Source organism: Diabrotica virgifera, chromosome 1, assembly GCF_917563875.1.
Source record: "Diabrotica virgifera virgifera chromosome 1, PGI_DIABVI_V3a".
Classification (NCBI taxonomy): Eukaryota; Metazoa; Arthropoda; class Insecta; order Coleoptera; family Chrysomelidae; genus Diabrotica; species Diabrotica virgifera.
This window is the reverse complement of record NC_065443.1, coordinates 127726809-127746428: the sequence shown is the minus strand read 5'-3', so window position 1 is coordinate 127746428 and position 19620 is coordinate 127726809. Positions and strand designations below refer to the sequence as shown.

At 32.8% G+C, this 19620-nt stretch overlaps 1 protein-coding gene across 1 annotated transcript in view; it reads left to right on the top strand.

The window, feature by feature from the left end:
• Positions 1–19141, top strand: part of LOC114331314 (retinol dehydrogenase 13-like) — a 45600-nt gene extending 26459 nt beyond the window's left edge. The window contains exon 4 of the mRNA XM_028280843.2: positions 18887–19141. Within this exon, the coding sequence (XP_028136644.2) occupies positions 18887–19078 (192 nt within the window). The 3' untranslated portion in view covers positions 19079–19141. The remainder of the gene's footprint in view (positions 1–18886) is intronic.
• The last annotated feature ends 479 nt before the right edge of the window (positions 19142–19620 follow it).

The following is a 19620-nucleotide window of genomic DNA, read 5'->3' as shown; positions in this document are numbered from 1 at the left end:
AATTTTACCATAATTTCATGCCAAACCAGGCCACCAAATGTTGATTTCAAACCATGCCCCCCCTTAAACAAAATTAGTAAAAAGTTAAAAATTCTAACATGTTAAGGTAACAAATATTGCGGTACTTGGTAATAGACCAAAAATATTTTGTGGCCCTTACTAAAAGAAGTTTGCTCACCCCTGACTCTAGACTCTAGACTCTAGACCATTTCTAGATTATTTCCAACCATAAATTCAAATTACTTATTACCCGTAGTTCAGTTGATATACGTATTTATAATTTAGATAAATTTGTTTACCCATCGATATTGATAAAGACGAGGACATTATTAGTGTATTGTTATATATCAGGGGTGGGCAAACTTTTTTTAGTAAGGGACATAAAATGTTTTTGGTATATTACCGAGGGCCGCAATATTTTTTACCTATGTTCGAATTTTCAACGTTTTACTAATTTTGTTTAAAGGGGGGGGGGGAAGTTTGGTTTGAAATTAACATTTCAACCACATTTTTGTGAATTTGGTTTGAAACTATGATAGAATTATTTTATTTTTAAATTTAATAGATATATTCATAGTGGAGTCATTGAAGGTGGATATGAGCTATTACCTCCGATTTCGTTGAACCTCCATCGATTTGGATGAAAATTGGTGAGTGGTTAGAGGATATCTCAAGGAACAAAGGTGACATGGTTCCAACTTGCGCTTTTACCCTGGGGGTGGATGCCACCCCTTCTCGGGGGTGAAAATTATTTTATTAAAAATAACTCCATAATTCGATAGAGGGACTAACTCTAAGCAAAATTTGTTATATAAAGATATTGAAATTAATCATAACTTTTTGAGTTATTAAAGATTAAAGATTTTAATTTTTCCTGAGAAAAATGCATGTTTTTAACCGATTTTTTATAAATAATTCAAAACCTATAAGTTTTTACAAAAAAGGTATTATCACCAAAATTGAAGATAATAAAAAATGAAAAAATTCCTTACTAGAAAAACTTTTTAGTGTTAACTAAAAGTGAGTTATAGGTAATTGAATGTATATTTCTTACGGCGACTACCCAAATCTAAGTATTCAAGCTTAAATAACGGGAAAATTATGCATTTTATAACACAAACTTATTAAACATTTGTCAAAGTATTTAAAAATATCTATCAGATGAGCCCACGAACAAGTTTATAGCATTAAAATTTATGCTCCAAAAATTTTTCAAAAGTTATCTTTTAAAAATTTTTTCAAAAAACGTTATTGTTTTTTTTTAATAACTCCGTTAATTTTGAGACATGAGATTCGCCTAAAAACCATTTGAAAGCTAAAACTAAGGGCTTTTAAACCACTTTGAATTTAATTTTTTAACCCCTTACTTTTTTAAAAATAAAAGGTTAAATTGCCCGGTTACATGGTTCTCGCAGGCAAAATTTAAGCTTAAAACGTTTCTATCTCGGTTATTTTGTACCCTACAGAAATAGTAAAACAGGTAAAATATTTGATTTAGAATAAACTAAAATTTAATTATGTATCATTTTTTCGTATATTGAGTATTTTTGGAGTTATTATTAAAAGAATATGAAAATTACGATAATCTGAAAAATTCTGATTTTTTTAAATTATATCTTTTTTTCAAAAATATGCTTAAATCATTACTTATGCTATTATAAAGAAACTCTTGTAAGGATTTCTATAAATTTTAATTTTGGTGGAAATGGCGATGTTTTATTTTCCACTTTTTCCAAAAAAATCCAAAGGGTTCTCTTATTTTCATCATAACTTGCTTAATTTTGATGCTATTAACGTCTTATGGAGCTCATTTGATAGGTATTCTAAAGTACTTGGTCAAGTGTTTAATAGGTATATTTTATAAAATGCATCGTTTTCCCGTTATTTAAGTTTGAATACTTAGATTTGCGTACTCGTCGAAAAAAATATACTTTCAATTACCCATAACTTACTTTGAATTAACATTATTGTAGTTCTTTAAATAAGAAGTGTATTCAACCTTTTATTATCTCTAATTTTAGTAATAATACTTTTTTGTAAAAGCTTACAGTTTTTGAGTTATACGTGAAAAACAGCTTTAAAACATGCATTTTTTTTACGAAAAAATAAAATCTTTGATCTTTAATAACTCAAAAAGTATTGATTTATATTAATAACTTTATATAACAAATTTTGCTTAAAATTTGTCCCTCTATCGATTTATGGAATTATTTTTAATGAAATAATTTTCACCCCCGAGAAGGGGTGGCATCCACCCCCAGGGTAAACGCGCAATTTGGCATCATGTCACCTTTGTTCCTTGAGGTATTCTCTAACTACTCACCAATTTTCATAAAAATCGATTGAGGTTCAACGAAATCGGAGGTGAAAACCTTCAGTGACTGCACTATCAGTACAATTCAATGAATATTCAAAAGAACTTTCAATAACAAATATTGAAAAGTAAGCCAACGGCGGCAAATTTTTAAAGACACCTCAAAAAAATGGATTTTAAGTAGATATCAGAACTCGTCATTGGATCATATGAAACAAAAAATTCAAAAATATTTTATTAGCTTATGAGTTTCTCGAATTATTAGCTGAGTTTTATAACGCTGTCGAGTTTTTTTTGGTGTTAACGAGTTTTGAGTTTTTGATATCACTCAGACGCCAAAATAACAAAATTTTTTGTAAAGGTTAAAAATCAACATATTTATTATTATTAAACAACAAATAATCATAAAACAAAAAATATCTCGACAGTGTTACCTCACGAAATGTCTAAAGAAAATCTATGAAAAATTTCAGGTGAATCTGTCAAGTAGCTTTTGAGTTTTAGTTGAGTTAATGTCCAACGCCTTTGGCGGTTTAATAAAACCAGTTAATAAAAGAGAAAAACCAGTCAAAAACAAAAAGTTTTAACAGATTTTATTTTCAATTTCTTTCTTGTCTGTTAAATTGTAGAGTGATGCACACCGGAAAAGTTTTTGAATCGCGGAGTAATTTACAAAAAAGGTAACAGCTGTTAAATGTTTTTCACTACGTTCAAGCTGCTGCAAAGTGAGTGGAAGGTAGGGATATTAATCATATTGTTTTTCAGGTACTCTTACTCCGGTCAAACACATGAACACAAACGGTTTATGAAACACATTATTTATTATTTACAAACTTACAATAATATTTATTAAAATACGAAAAACGAACCTTAAGAACGTAGGCGCAAAATTATGGTCCAATTATTTTTAAATGCATTAATTTTTTTTTTCGAATCCTTAGCAAACTAATAAGTATTTTTAAAAGATTTAAACGCAGAACTAAAGATTACATTATTACCGAGGGCCGAAAGTATCCAAAAACTTCTATAATGTTTATTTTAATAAGTTACAGGGGTGAAAAAGAAGAGAAAATTTAGTGTGATTTTTAATTTTAAATATCTTATTCAAAAGAAACTTTTTGTTTATTTTAGGGACTTTCAGCCCTCGGTAATAATGTAATCTTTCATTGTACGTTTAAATTTTTCAAAAATAATAATTGGTTTTCTCAGGATTCGAAAAAAATGAATGCATTTATAAAGCATAGGTCCGAAATTTTGCGCCTGCGCTCTTAATGGCTTTTATAAAGTTTTAGTTTAGTAGTTTTATGTCCTCGTTCTTGATTCTTTCTATTTCAGGTGGAAATTTTGTAGTATTTATTCTAACTGTCATTTCTAATAAGTCATCACCAATTCCGGTCCTCAATGGATTTTTATTAATGTTCATTATTCAAAATGTTTGTTCACAAATGTGAGTCGCACTATAAATAATTTAGCTACATATGTACCTTCGGACATTTGCAAAGATTTTTAAAATGCAAAAATATTGATAAAATATGTAAATTAATCTATAGTTATTTAATCTACAATATTTCTAGTTGAATGTAGACTGGTACGGAATCAATTTGAACTGGAAAATAATATTTTTTTTAAGTTTTCAATACATATTACCATATTTATTATTGTTCCTCTTAAATTTGGCGCTCCGTCAGTTGTTATACTTACTAGCTGGCTCGGGTAATTTAAAAATTTCCACACAGTTCCTGACTACTTCAAAAATATCGTTTCCATTAAATTTGTTGAATTTCATGGATTTCATAGAGGGATCCGACAAAACTCTGTGCCGGAAACCCAAATAATTGCCCGCGTTATGATGAAAATTTGCGGAAAAATCACCCGCTACGAAAGTGTTGATTAATAGCTATATTATAAGCTGCATTAACTATATTTAAATATTAATATTAGCAATGATTTAATAGTTATTTATGATATAAGTGTTAAAAGTACACGTTTAAGGAACGCATGTGAAAGTTTGCAGAATGAGCGATAGCGAGTTCTGCAATTCACATGAATGCCTTAAAAATGTACTTTTTAACACGCATATCATACAATATTTTTTCTACAAACGTAATTACAGGACAATATCTACAAAAACTTTTACTTGAACGTGACTGACATTCCATTTTTATATTTTTTTGACATTACATCAAAATTGTCTATACGGTCAATACGAACTGCAGTGCCTTAAAAATAATGTTTGCACGATTGATCATTTTTGACTGTTTACCGTGACAGATTTTACGTCAGTAGGTGACATTTACTAGCAACTCGACGGTAAGTAATCCAACTCGACGGTAAGTACTCCAACTCGACGGTAAGTACTCCAACTCGACGGTAAGTAATTCACTTACCGTCGAGTTAAAAAATCTCTTAATTTTAATTAATTTTTTGAAAGAATAAAGAAAACTAACGAATTATTTATTAATATTGAAACTTATGGTACAATTTGTTAACTTATTTAATGAAATCCCACTTGTTTGGGCTGTGGTTTCACTTCTGCAGAATCGCATACATTAGTAGTATCCAACATTTTTTCTCTTCAAATACGCGATCAAAGTTGAAAACTTGGAAATATCAATGCCATCATAAAGATAAACGGTGGATTTAATCATTGAATATTCTGCCCAGAGGCTTCCAGGAGCTTTCAACTGCATATGTCTTTGAACGAAATATGCCAATAGAGTCTTTTCTTCGATTCTTAAATTCTTGCCTTCGCACTCGGATTTTGGATTTTTCGGGAATAATTGCGGAACACCCTTCTTCCCAAGCCCGTTCAATTTCTTCAAATTCACTTTCGCTCATATTTTAATTTATAATAATCAAAATTGTACTTAAAATTATTGACAACTAAATAAAAACTAAATTCTCCATTGTTGTTATGCACCCTAGTTACTACCTAACAACCAAAGTATCTATCTTGATAAAATGAACGAAACTAATCAATATGACGAAAATGTTTAATTTTATAATTTATAATGGTATCAATCGTGCAAAAAACGTTATAAGCATGTCGAACGTTACGGGTAACCGATCTCAGACAATAATAATTGGAGTCATCGCTCCGCTCCTCCTCCAAACAATTGTCTTCGATCGGTATAAAACCCTTACCGTTCTCCATACTTAATATACTATTAAAGCACTAGTGCCTTAAAGTAGCATTTTTAACGCTCATATGGAGTGCTAAAAATTGTATTTTTAACACGGTTGTAGAAAAGAAAACTTAAAAAAAAATAATCCACATTTTTTTCAAGGGCCGCAAAAAAATGTCTAAAAAGCTGCATGCGGCCCGCGGGCCTCTCTTTGGCCACCCCTGTTATATATAATTTTGCGAAAATTGTGCAAAGTTACATTGATAGACTGCAATTATTGTTATTAAAAACCTGTTTATTAATTTGTAGCGGCAAGGACAAAGACAATAGAAAATTTCCGCGATCGTTAAATAGCTATTTTCATAAACTACATATAAATAAGTTTGCTAATTGATAGTGATATATTGATGATATATAGTAATAATTGATAATTAAAAAAAGGAAAAGGTCATTATATACCAGGATGTATCGTCGCCCCCCGTTAGGTAAATTATTCCGATCCGTTATTTTGCACAAACTTACTCAAAAAGAGGTCCTTATAACAAATCCACAGGGTGCCGGTAGGTGTCGCGGTCGGAAAATTGTTTAACAATTTTTTTTTAAACAAATTTAAAAAATCAATATTTTCGCTTCAGACAAATTTTTTTTAGATTTTTTGGGTCATTGTGAGCGAAAAAGGTCTCTCGTGATTTTTCTCTAAAATTGATAGTTGTCGAGTTATATGCGAGTTAATGGCCAAATTTAAAAACCGCGAAAATGGCAATTTTCAAAACTTAATAACTCGGTTAAAAATTATTATTATGAAAGTCAGAAAGTGACTAAATTAAAGTTTGAAGCACCCCTACAAATTACTGAAGAAATTTTTGTCATTATTTAATTACTAAGGTGTTATTTTTAATAATTAACAGTCAACGCTATGCGCGTATTAAGGCGGACGTCAGTGGTGAGTGCGGAAGAGATGCACCATTCCGGCAGTCCAATGGTGAATCCTACTTACACTCACATTGACGGCCGCCTCAATACGCTCTCAGCGCTCATTGATATTAATTAAAAATAACAGCTTAGTAATAAAATAATGACACAAATTTCTTCAGGCTCATATAAGGGGGGCTTTAAACTTTGATTTGGTCAGTTTCTGACTTTCATAATAATTATTTTTAACCGAGTTATTAAGCCTTGAAAACGGTTATTTTCGCGTTTTTCAAATTTTAAATCGCATATAACAGGACAACAATCAATTTTGAAAAAAAATCACAAGAGACCTTTTTTGAGGTCCGTGTCACCAGCCCCCCCTTTTTCGATTTGAGGGTCAAAAAAAGCTCATTCGTTTGTATTGCGTTAGTACGGGATTGTATCACCCTTCATTCGTTTGTACTGCCCCCACCCTTTTAAATCTGCCTGGAGGGGCTGGTGACATGCCATCCCCCCTTTTTCGATTTGTGGGTCAAAAAAAAGCTCATTCGTTTGTATTGCGTTAGTACTGGATTGTATCACCCTTCATTCGTTTGTACTGCCCCCACCCTTTTAAATCTGCCTGGAGGGGCTGGTGACATGCCATCCCCCCTTTTTCGATCTGGGGGTCCGGGATGGGTATATTCGTTTGTACTGCGTTAGTATCGGATTGTATCGTCCTTATTTTGTTTGTACTGCCCCCACCCGTCTAGATTGGCCTGGGGGGGCCAGTGACATGCTACCCTCTACTCTGCACTTTTTGCCTTCTGAATGTCGAAAATAGGCTATTTCGTTTGTACTGCGTTAGTACTGGATTGTATCACCCTTCATTCGTTTGTACTGCCTCCACCCTTTTAAATCTGCCTGGAGGGGCTTGTGACATGTCATCCCCCCTTTTTCGATATGGGAGTCCGGGATGGGTATGTTCGTTTGTACTACGTTAGTATCGGATTGTATCGCCCTTATTTTGTTTGTACCGCCCCCACCCGTCTAGATTGGCCTGGGGGGCCAGTGACATGCTACCCCTGTACTATGCATTCTTTGCCATCTGAATGTCAAAAATAGGCTATTTCGTTTGAACTGCGTTAGTACTGGATTGTACCCCCCTTATTTTGTTTGTACTACCCCTACCCTTCTACATTTAAAACAGAGAAGGATTAGTGCTAGGAGTAAGGACACAAAATCAGCCAAACCTTGCACATAGTAACACCGTGGGTGTAAAATTTGGTAAATTCGTCAAAAATGAAACGAATTAAATTTTGAAACTGAAAAACAGGCTTGCAAGCCACTCTCCACTCTCCATGGGGAATGGAAATTTACCCCCTCAGATGGATCTCGGAGTAGTAGCGATTTGAAAAATGGTACATGTATTTGTTGGAGATATTTTGAACACCATTTTCAATCAGAAATCAGAGCAGCGACCTTGTCTTTTCCTACTAGGAAGAAATTTATCCATCCCCTCAATAAATTTTACAGTTTCAGACGCTATCGATATGAAAATCAAAGATCTTATGCGGCGCATTCCGAAATGCACTCTTCGTTGTACAATTTCAACCTCTCTGGATAACTGATTAACTGAAACATACATACGGCAGAATTCATTGGAATCGAAAATTATTAAAAGTATTTGGAACATTAAATGAAAAATTCCCACAATCAATATCTTTCTTACCATCTAATGTCAGAGACCAGATAACAATAATTGCAGCTGCTATGTTATGGTAATTTGTTTTCTAGAAAGGTTTGTATTTAGACAAGGCGGAAACGGCGGGTTCGTTGGGAAAAATATTCCCATGAGATATTTTTGCATAATCACATTAGTGAGACATCCCAGAATAAGGTTCAAGAAGTCGCCAACGTGAAAAGTGGGCCAATTTTTTTTAACAATTTTTTTTTAATCAAATTGCAAAAATCAATATTTTTGGACCGAACTAATTTTTTTTAAGTTTTTTGGAACATTCTGGACAAAAAAGTCACTTAAAATTTTTCTCTAAAGTTGGTCTTTTTCGAGTTATAAGCAATTTAAAATTTGAAAAAAGGGAAAATGGCCATTTTTAAGACTTAATAACTCGGTTAAAAATTATTATTATGAAAGTCAGAAAGTGACTAAATCAAAGTTTAAAGTCGCCGCTACATGATCCTGAAGAAATCTGTGTCATTAATTTACTACTAAGCTGTTATTTTTAATTAATATCATTGAGCGGTTAGATCGTATTGACGCTGCTGTAAATGTGAGTGCGAGTAAGATGCACAATTGGACTGCTGGAATGGCTTCTCTCTCGCACTCAGAATTTACAGCGGCCGCACACGTGCATGGCGCTTATTATTATTACTTAAAAATAACAGCTTAGTAATAAAATAATGACAAAAATTTCTTCAGGATCTTGTAGGGGGGCTTTAAACTTTGATTTAGTCATATATTGACTTTCATAATAATAACTTTTAACCGAGTTATTAAGCCTTGAAAATCGCCATTTTTCGTTTTTTTCAATTTTAAATTGCTTATAAGTCGAAAACGATCAACTTTAGAGAAAAATTATAAGAGACCTTTTTTGTCCAGAATGGTCCAAAAAATTAAAGAAAAAATTGTTCGGGCTAAAAATATTGATTCTTACAATTTGAAAAAAAAAATTGTTAAAAAAAAATTGGCCCAAAAGCCGTGGGCGACTTCTTGAACCTTATTCTGGGATATCTCACGAATGTGATTATGCAAAAAAATCTCATGGGAATATTTTTCCCTTCGAACCCGCCGTTTTCGCCTTGTCTAATTGTTCATTTATGACTGCAATAAGATTCAGAATTTCCGTATTTCATTATTTGTAAAATAAATATAGTGTCAAAAACTTGCTTATACATTTGACGCACTGTCCGTCAACGTGTTAATTGACTCTACAGATTCAGTGCCAAAACGAGACATTTTTATAGAAAAATATTTGCAAGTATATTAAATGCCAAACTGACCTATTAAATAAACAATGACATTGCAATTTTCGATTTCTACTATGGAATTATCGCTGTATAGACCAGGGCGGATCTGTTTTGAGGTGGATGTGAGAGGTGGCATTCCGATTTTTGCAGATAAAATTAGGTGACAACTTCAGTAATTATAATTGACTTATGCTCCTTCTCAAATATGTTTGGAACATTATTAAAAAAATTTAAATATTTAAAAATTTCGAAAAACATCGATTTTTTCAACTTTCATTGCTTGTAACTTAAAAACGATTCATTTTGGAACAAAGTCATAGTGAAATAAAATAAAGAAAATTGAATTTTGTATGATATACGACACGACTGGTATAAAATATCTTAAATGATTATCCTTTCTGCAAGATAGCAATAAATACAAAATAAGAGGGCAAAATAAGCCTCTTTTTATTCAATGTTTCTCAACCATTTTGGTTGCACTTAGAACCTTCGTATTTTACTTAGAAAATTCTTACAACATACTCAATCTGTCCACCAAATTTCATTCAAATCGACATAATAGATTTTGCATAATAATTTTGCAATCTAATTTTTTTTAGAAAAAATTTTTTAAAAACTTTCTGAACAAAAAGTAGACCTGTTAGAAGTTTGCTAATTTTTTTACATATCGAGAGGTACTTTACCAATCCAATACACTTTACAAAATTAAAATCGGATTATTTAAGCGGCCTCAGCACTGTTTTAAGGATATAAACAATTTTTTTGCTTATAAACAAATATAGTGAGGACGTTTGAGTTGGAATAAATTCATTTTCTCGAGAATGGGCAACTCTGGAGATAAATCCCTAAACAGGTCGATTTTTATATTTAAATTATAATTTTTGGGATATCTATCATACTACTAACGTCATCCATCTGGGTGTGATGATGTAATCGATGATTTTTTTTAAACGAAAATGTGGGTCGCGTGCTAGCTTATTTGAAACATTATTCAATTCTCTATTTATTACATAATTATTTATACAGGGTGCCCAACTATTTTTTTAATTAATTGAGACAAACAGAAGAAAGTATTTAATTTAGTTAATTCGACATACATTTTACTGTTGTCCTAAAACAGAAAAAAATGTTTATTTGATAAATAACAGAAAAATGAATTTATTCATATTTATTAACTCAAACGTCCTCACTGTATTTGTTTATAAGCCAAAAAATTGTGTATAACGTTAAAACATTGCTGAGGCCGATTAAATATACCAACTTAAGTTCTGTAAAGTGTATTAGATAGGTAGGGCCTATCTTTATATGTAAAAAAATTAGCAAACTTATAAATAATGGTCTACTTTTTGTTCAGAAAGTTTATAAAAAATTTTAACTTTTTTTAAAAAATTTAGATTGCAAAATTATTATGCAAAATCTATTAAGTGTATTTTATAGTCGTATATCATAAAAAATTCAATTATCTTTATTTTATTTCCCTACGACTTTGTTCCAAAATGAATGGTTTTAAAAACGATTGAAAAGTTTTCAACAGAGAGGTTGAAATTGTACAACGAAGAGTGCATTTCGGAATGCGCGGCTTGAGATCTTTGATTTTCATATCGATAGCGTGTAAAACTGTAAAATTTATTGAGGGGATGGATAAATTTCTTCCTAGTAGGAAAAGGCAAGGTCGCTCCTCTGATTTCTGATCGAAAATGGTGTTCAAAATATCTCCAACAAATACATGTATCATTTTTCAAATCGGTAGCGTAGAACTACTCCGCGATCCATCTGAGGGTATAACTTTCCATTCCCCATGGAGAGTGTCTTGCAAGCCTGTTTTTCAGTTTCAAAATGTAATTCGTTACATTTTTGACGAATTTACCAAATTTTACACCCGCGGTGTTACTATAATAGTTTTGGCTAATTTTGTGTCCTTACTCCTAGCATTAATCCTCCCCTATTTTAAATGTAGAAGGGTAGCATGTCACTGGCCCCCCAGGCCAATCTAGACGGGTGGGGGCGGTACAAACAAAATAAGGGCGATACAATCCGATACTAACGCAGTACAAACGAATATACCCATCCCGGACCACCATATCGAAAAAGGGGGGATGGCATGTCACCAGCCCTTCCAGACAGATTTAAAAGGGTGGAGGCAGTACAAACGAATGAAGAGTGATACCATCCAGTACTAACGCAGTACAAACGAAATAGCCTATTTTTGACATTCAGAAGGCAAAAAGTGCAGAGTAGAGGGTAGCATGTCACTGGCCCCCCCAGGCCAATCTAGACGGGTGGGGGCAGTACAAACAAAATAAGGACGATACAATCCGATACTAACGCAGTACAAACGAATATACCCATCCCGGACCTTCAGATCGAAAAAGGGGGGATGGCATGTCACCAGCCCCTCCAGGCAGATTTAAAAGGGTGGGGGCAGTACAAACGAATGAAGAATGATACAATCCAGTACTAACGCAATACAAACGAATGAACCTTTTTCTGACCCTCAAATCGAAAAAGGGGGGGATGGCATGTCACCAGCCCCTCCAGGCAGATTTAAAAGGGTGGGGGCAGTACAAACGAATGAAGGGTGATACAATCCAGTACTAACGCAATACAAACGAATGAGCTTTTTTTAACCCTCAAATTGAAAAAGGGGGGGCTGGTGACATGGACCTCCTTTTTTGCCCAGAATGACTCAAAGAATCTAAAAAAAGTCTTTTGCGAAGTGAAAAAATTGATTTTTTGAATTTGTTTAAAAACAATTGTATAAATAATTTGTTATAAGGACGGCACCTTGTGGATTTGTTATAAGGACCACTTTTTGAGTAAGTTTGTGCAAAAAAGTCGAATCGGAATAATTTACCTAACGGGAGCGACGATACAGCCTTGTCTATTATTAGTAGTGCTTTAACAGTCCGAAAAAAAAAACGGTTTTTTTCCTGAAGGTCTGGGAAAAAAACCTAAACGTGGAAAAATTCAATAATGAATTTAATTACCGGATTTCAAATGAAATAAGGTTGTTTTTGAAAGAGTGATGTATAAAGTAAAAATTAAACAATGACAAAATATACAGGGTGTAGCAAAAATACAGGTCATAAATTAAATCACATATTCTGGGACCAAAAATAGTTCGAATGAACCTAACTTACCTTAGTACAAATATGCACAAAAAAAAAGTTACAGCCCTTTGAAGTTACAAAATGAAAATCGATTTTTTCGAATATATCGAAAACTATTAGAGATTTTTTATTGAAAATGGACATATGGCATTATTATGGCACGAACATCTTAAAAAAAATTATAGTGAAATTTGTGCACCAAATAAAAATTTTATGGGAGTTTTGTTCCCTTAAACCCCCCAAACTTTTGTGTACGTTCCAATTAAATTATTATTGTAGTACCATTAGTTAAATTAAATATTTTTAAAACTTTTCTGCCCCTTTATATTTTTTAGATAAGGCAGTTTTTATCGAGTTGCGGCTTCTTTTTTAATATGTTTACATAAAAATTTTTTGGGGGTGTTGTTCTTTTAAACCCCCCAAATATTTGTGTACGTTCCTATTAACCTATTACTGCGGTATCATTAGTTAAACACAGTGTTTTAAAACTTTTTTGCCTCTTTGTATTTTTTCGATAAGGCATCGTTTATCGAGATGTGGCTTCTTTTTAATATTGTTTAAAATATACCTAAAAATGTAAATCATAAATAAATTTTCATATTATTACCAAGTCTCCATAATCGTAATCATATACAAATATGTGGTGGATTTGACAAATATTCAAAATATCTCGAAAAAAACTGACTTTTCGAAAAAGTACTAAGAGGCAAAAAAGTTTTTAAAACATTGTGTTTAACTAATGGCACTGCAATAATAATTAAATTGGAACGTGCACAAAAGTTTGGGGAGGTTTAAAGGAACAAAACCCCCATAAAATTTTTATGGGGTGTCCAAATTTCACTATAATTTTTTCTTAAGATACTACTGCCATATTAATGCCTCATGTCCACTTTCAATAAAAAATCTCTAATAGTTTTCCATATATTGGAAAAATTCAATTTTAATTTTGTAACTTCAAAGGGCTGTAACTTTTTTTGTGTGCACATTTGTACTAAGGTAAGTTAGGTTCAATCGAACTATTTTTGGTTCCAGAATATGTGATTAAATTGATGACCTGTATTTTTGTTACACCCTATATATTCACTATATAATAATATATAATATAAAATAAAATTATCAATATTCATATAAACAAAACGAAATTAATATATTATTTTCATTAAAACAAAATAAAACCAATATTGCATTAACTAAAAAACAAAATAATATACTTTTTCTAAATCAATCATTTTTAATCTAAATTTTTCTCTATATCAGAATTTGTACTTTCAGATTCTTCATCGCCATCGTCAGAAGTCTCATTCTCTTCATGACCATTAATTGCATATTTATAATAAGTCTTCACCTTCACCAAATTCCACTTCGAGTGATGTGGCTTTTATATTTATGTAGTACATACATATTCGCAATCTCCAGTGTCATTTTTTTTCTTTTTTCCTGCAACGTTTTCATCCGAAATATACATGTTACTGCGAATCGCAACAAGTTTTTCAACTCGGGGATTTGTAAGTCTGTTCCTCTTTTTTGAATGTATGTGCTCAAATGATGACCAGTTTCTTTCACATCCAGAAGAAGTTGGTACCAACTGAAGCAAACGTACTGCAACAGGTTGCAAGGGCTGATTAGTTCAAAGACCTTTCCACCACACTAATGGTTGGAAGTCTATTTTTTCTGCAATTTCCCATAAAAGAGATCTTGAGAAAAATCCTGTTTTAGATTTATAAATTGCTGCATTAGTAACAATTACACTTGCCTGTAGATTGAAATGAATTGCCATTTGCTGAAAAACTTTCATACAATGTAAACTCTCCTCGTCGGAAACGCCTTCTCCTAAATTGGGGATCCACTAAATATGCAGCTTTATGGATGCCCAAGTATTTTATAACACATACATAGGACTGGGGAATGAAGTTTTAGAGAGTGTTTTAATTAAATGTTTTTCATCTCAACTCTTGGGACCAGAATCTCCTTCTAAGATTTTGATACTCCTGGCAATAGGTTTTAATAATATTTCAACAGTGGTCACATCTTACCAGAAACTATCATCAAGGATATCAGCGCTCATAGATTCTTCTATTTTTACTATTTCTGAAATTGCAGTTTCTTGCAAGGCAGCTTTGTTGTTTTTTAAACTATTAAATAGAATTGCATCACCCGCAAACCTAGTTGGATTTGGCATCTTTAGGGACGCACAATTCTTGCCATATGTTTATTGTCGCTTTTTGCGAAATACTGCAAAAGGAACCCGTTTTCTTTTTTAAACTCACCACATGCTTAACTTTTTAATGAAAACATTATAAGTATATCACGTTGTTCTGAAGCTATTAATTCTTTATGGCATTTTTATAATTAACTATTTTGATTGGGAAATAAGCCACAATTAAATTAAAAAACTAATTTTATTAACGTTTCGACGCCCAAATCGGATGTCGTTGTCAAAATACAAAATATTACTGGATTTTAAAAATCAGCCATATTTGTATTTTGACAACGACATCCGATTTGGGCGTCGAAACGTTAATAAAAGTAGTTTTTCAATTTAATTGTGACTTATTTCCCAATCAAAATAGTTAGGTATATTACGTTAAATAAATAGAAAACATGAATTTTTCCGATTCGAACCGGCTTTTTTGAAAAAAAACCGGGTTTTTTCCATCGACTCAAAAACCAATTTATACAAAACACTAATTATTATTATTAGTGAAACTTTAATGAAGTTGCGAAATATTTTATATCGGAAAAAGTGTTATACTAGTAATCAGAAGCTAAACAGCGAAGATGGAGAATTATTAAAATTGATAAAGGTTTTGTCTGCCAAGTTAAGCGTTGGTTGAAATGAGATATCTATCCAGATAGGTACTGATGCAAGTACTAACATGACAGGGTCTGAGAGAAGATCTAAAGGCGATTATTTTGACGATATGTGAGACTATAGGTGCTTGGAAAGAAAACCTGAAAGGAAAATTAAAAAAGCATATATGAAAGGATTTGAAAGAGTAGAAGATAAAATCACGAAGAAAAATCGGGGCACATTGCAACTCATAATTCAATATTTACAAATGTTAAACCTGAATAAGGTCGTGATGAAACACAATCAAAAAGTAATAAACAATTTGGAGACAATATAATTTAAAGGCAAGTGTTACCAAACAATCTATAGGTCTTCTTCTTCTACAAAATCCTGCTTGTTCTTCTGCTTCAGAATCTAAAAATATATTTTTAATAATTCATACAAAAATTTAATAGCTAAGCTTATAATAATAACGGTAAGTTAAACACCTTGCTTTTGCACTGTTGCAAAAACTATACGCATGTTTCAAATAACAATCTTGCCGATTGGGCATTTATTCGGTGTTTAATTCGCAATACAATATTAATCTTCCGTGACTAACATCGGGTCTGTGAGACCGAACACTTAGAGTTTTTACGATTATATCCAAATTGTTTGTTATGTATCTTCGCCGCCATCAGTAGCTGCCTGATTAAGCTGCCTGTTTTTTTTTTAGTGTTGAAGTTTGAGTCTTTAGTGTCAAGAAGTGATTATGCAATTATCGCCAATTTTATATAAAAAATTTTCTCAGAGAACGATGTTGGACGTAACTTATTCGATGAAAAACATATTTATACTAACGAAACAACATGCGAACAAGTGCTGATAATTTAGCAACCCAATTCATCATCATCCAGCCTCAAAAGTCCACTGCTGAACATAAGCCTCCTATCCTCGTTTCCAACCCCATCTATCCTGCGCCGCTCTCATCCAGTTTTTATTTACCTTTCTTAAGTCGTCAGTCCATCTTGTAGGCGGTCGACCGACGCACGCTTCTCTTGTCTTCTCTTGGCATCCATTCCAATAACCTCTTCGTCCATCGCCCATCTGTCATTCTGGCTATGTGTCCTGCCCATCTCCACTTCAACCTGGTATCCTCTCGATGACGTCAGTCACCTTTGTTCTTCTCCTGAGTTATTCCTAACATTGACCGCTCCATTCTTCTCTGCGTGACTCTTAGTTTGGTAGCCGAGGCTTTAGTTAAAGTAAGTGTTTCTGATCCGTACCTCTTGGCATCCATTCCAATAACCTCTTCGTCCATCGCCAATCTGTCATTCTGGCTATGTGTCCTGCCCATCTCCACTTCAACCTGGTATCCTCTCGATGACGTCAGTCACCTTTGTTCTTCTCCTGAGTTATTCCTAACATTGACCGCTCCATTCTTCTCTGCGTGACTCTTAGTTTGGTAGCCGAGGCTTTAGTTAAAGTAAGTGTTTCTGATCCGTACGTCAAGACTGGGAGGACGCACTCATCAAATACCTTTCTCTTTAGGCATGTGGGCAACTCACTTTTAGAAGCTTCTCTCGGTTTTTCACATGCTGCCCACCCAAAACCAATTCTTCTCTTCAGTTCATAGTCTGATTATCCCTGCCAATCGTAATTTCATGTCCCAGGTATTTATATCTATCTACGAGTTCTATTTCCTTCCCACCAATACCGATGTTCTGGTTGGGTACCAAATTTGTCATTATTTTTGTTTTCAATATGTTTATATTTAAACCTACATTTTCTGTAGCCACAACGAGTTCTTGTACCATCTCTCTTGCCATACCTAGATCCTCAGCTACTATGACTATATCATCGGCGAAACGTAAGTTGTTTAGGTATTCTCGATCTATTTTTATTCCCTTTGTAATCCAATCCAAACTCTTGAAAGCATGTTCTAAGACCTTATTAAAAAGTTTAGGTGACATTTGGTCTCCTTGTCTAACCCCTCCGTTCTATTTTTATGCGATTACTGTTAGTATGTAATTTGACAGTGGTTGTTACCTGTAAGTATATTTTGTGTAATAATTTTGTATACCTATAGTCTATCCTGCATTCTTTAAGCGCCTGTAGTATTTTGCAAAAGCTCAACTGTGTCACAGGCTTTATGAAAATCGATAAAAACTAGAACTAGAGGTTTATTGTATTCCACTACTTTCTCTATTAGGGTTTTTATACTTTGTAGATAGTCATTTGTTCCGTAATTTTTTCGGAATCCTGCCCGTTCTCTTGGTTGATAAGTCTCTAAATTTCTTTCCATTCTCTTAACTATGAGTCGCGTAAATAACTTATATAAATGGCTGAGAAGGCTAATCGGTCTGTAATTCTCTAAATTGGCTTTGCCTCCTGCTTTGTGTAATAGAATCATAGTAGCGTTGTTCCAGTCTGTTGGAATATTTGCGTTGTGAACGCAGATATTGTAAAGTAGTATATTATTTCCTCCAATTTTTAGTGCTTCTGATACTATTCCATCTTCGCCTGGGGTTCGATTATTTTTCATTTTCTTCAGAGCCTCTTTGATTTCCGATTTTGGTATATCGGGTATGAGGTTGCGTATTATCATCTTTTTTTCTTGATTTGTATAACTCTGTGTAGAACTCTTCGACTATTGTTAATATTTCATCTCTGTTTGTAATTTCTTTTCCTACATTGTAGTTTCTGATTTTCTTATTGCCTTTGTGATCATCTTATTTATTTGATTTAGCGCTTCTTTGCTGGAACTGTTATCTTCTTTCATATGTTGTCTTAGTTTTATAAGAGTTTTAGTAGGTTGACTTAGTTTGAGCCTGTTGTACTGTGGTGATTATATGTTTGTTCAATATATTAATGTCTGTTGTTGTTGTATCTTTCAATGTATCATTAATATATTTTTCGAACTCCTGAATGTTACTTGGTTTTGCCCATTCTTTTGCGTGTTTCTTATTTATCATTTTGAGTCTTTTCTTTTCGATTGATATCATTATTTTAGCTCTTACTGCTTATACTGAACTGGTTTAACACATTTACGCCTTTAAATAATTCATTTTTGTTTGTTAAGAAATAATTGATTTTTTTCCTTGTTTTTCCATCAGGACTTTCTCAGGTCCATCTTCTGTGTTTTTTTTAAAACTGTTCATTTGATAGAGATTGTTTTCCAGAAGAAAAGTTAACAGTTGTTTGCCTCTATTATTTCTGCCTTCGCTTCCAAAATTTCCCAATATTATTTCAGAGGGGAAGTAACCCAATTACCAGAAGTAAAAGGTGAAGCTAGTTACAAAAAACGGCAGTAGAAAAATTGAGCTTGTTTTTCACAAATGAGATGTATCTATAATTGTCTTTATTTTCTTTGGTATTTTGCTAATGTTTAAGAGGCTCATTAAATTAAAAAAGGTAACAATCTTGTTTAAATTCACTCCTTCAATGAGTAAACACAACCCTACACTTGAAAGTGTGTAAATGGAAACATTTTTTTAATGTCGATCTCTGAGACGGATGTTAGCTTTAATGTTCAGAAAACCTATGTTAGTTGCGGAAGGGTAAATAACCACTCCGCTGGAATTCTGGAATTGCCCAACAATTCACGGTGAACGATTTCCTTTTTGGTAACGAATCACCCTCTTAAATTAATCCCTGAATTATATATTTACACTTTTAATTATTTCAGACTCCCAAAGATGCCAGTCAAACTGCAGTGAACATCGTAGTTTCAGAAGAATATCAAAATGTTACTGGAGAGTTCATTGGTGTGTTCTTTCCAAGTCTTAAACCTCGGGGGTCACATGACAAAGTATTCTGTAAGAAGATATGGAAAGTTTCGGAAAAGTTGGTAAAACTGGAACCGGATGAAAAATTATAAATTATTCGAATTGTTTTTGTGTAAAAATTTATATACTTTTTAAATAAAAAATTAACAAATGTATTATTATTTCTTATGATCTATTAAGATTTTTTATTCTAATTTGGTTCCACTCTTTACGCCAGCTAATGAGAGCAAAAATAAGATACTACCTCCGATTTCTATCCTCATTCCTAGATGGATTTTGTAGTGCAGCCGATATGTGAAACAATTGTGCATTTAATGATAGAAGTATATAATTTGGACAACATATACTACACATATTAAGGTTCAAATTTAGATATGAGGCCATCTCAGATTTTGCCTTTTACAAAAATGGCGAGCATTCAAAATAGCGACTATACATATGTGACTAATAGCACAATAACTTTTGAACGAGACGTCAGATTTCAACCAAATTTCAATATAGGTACATTTTTTAATGTATAAGATCGATGTCTTGAACCGGAAGAATCGGTTTACCAAAAGTTGTGTTTTTCCTGGTTTTTATGTAAAAATATGTTGTTTTTTTTTCAGTTCTTTCACCCTGTATGTGTTAATTT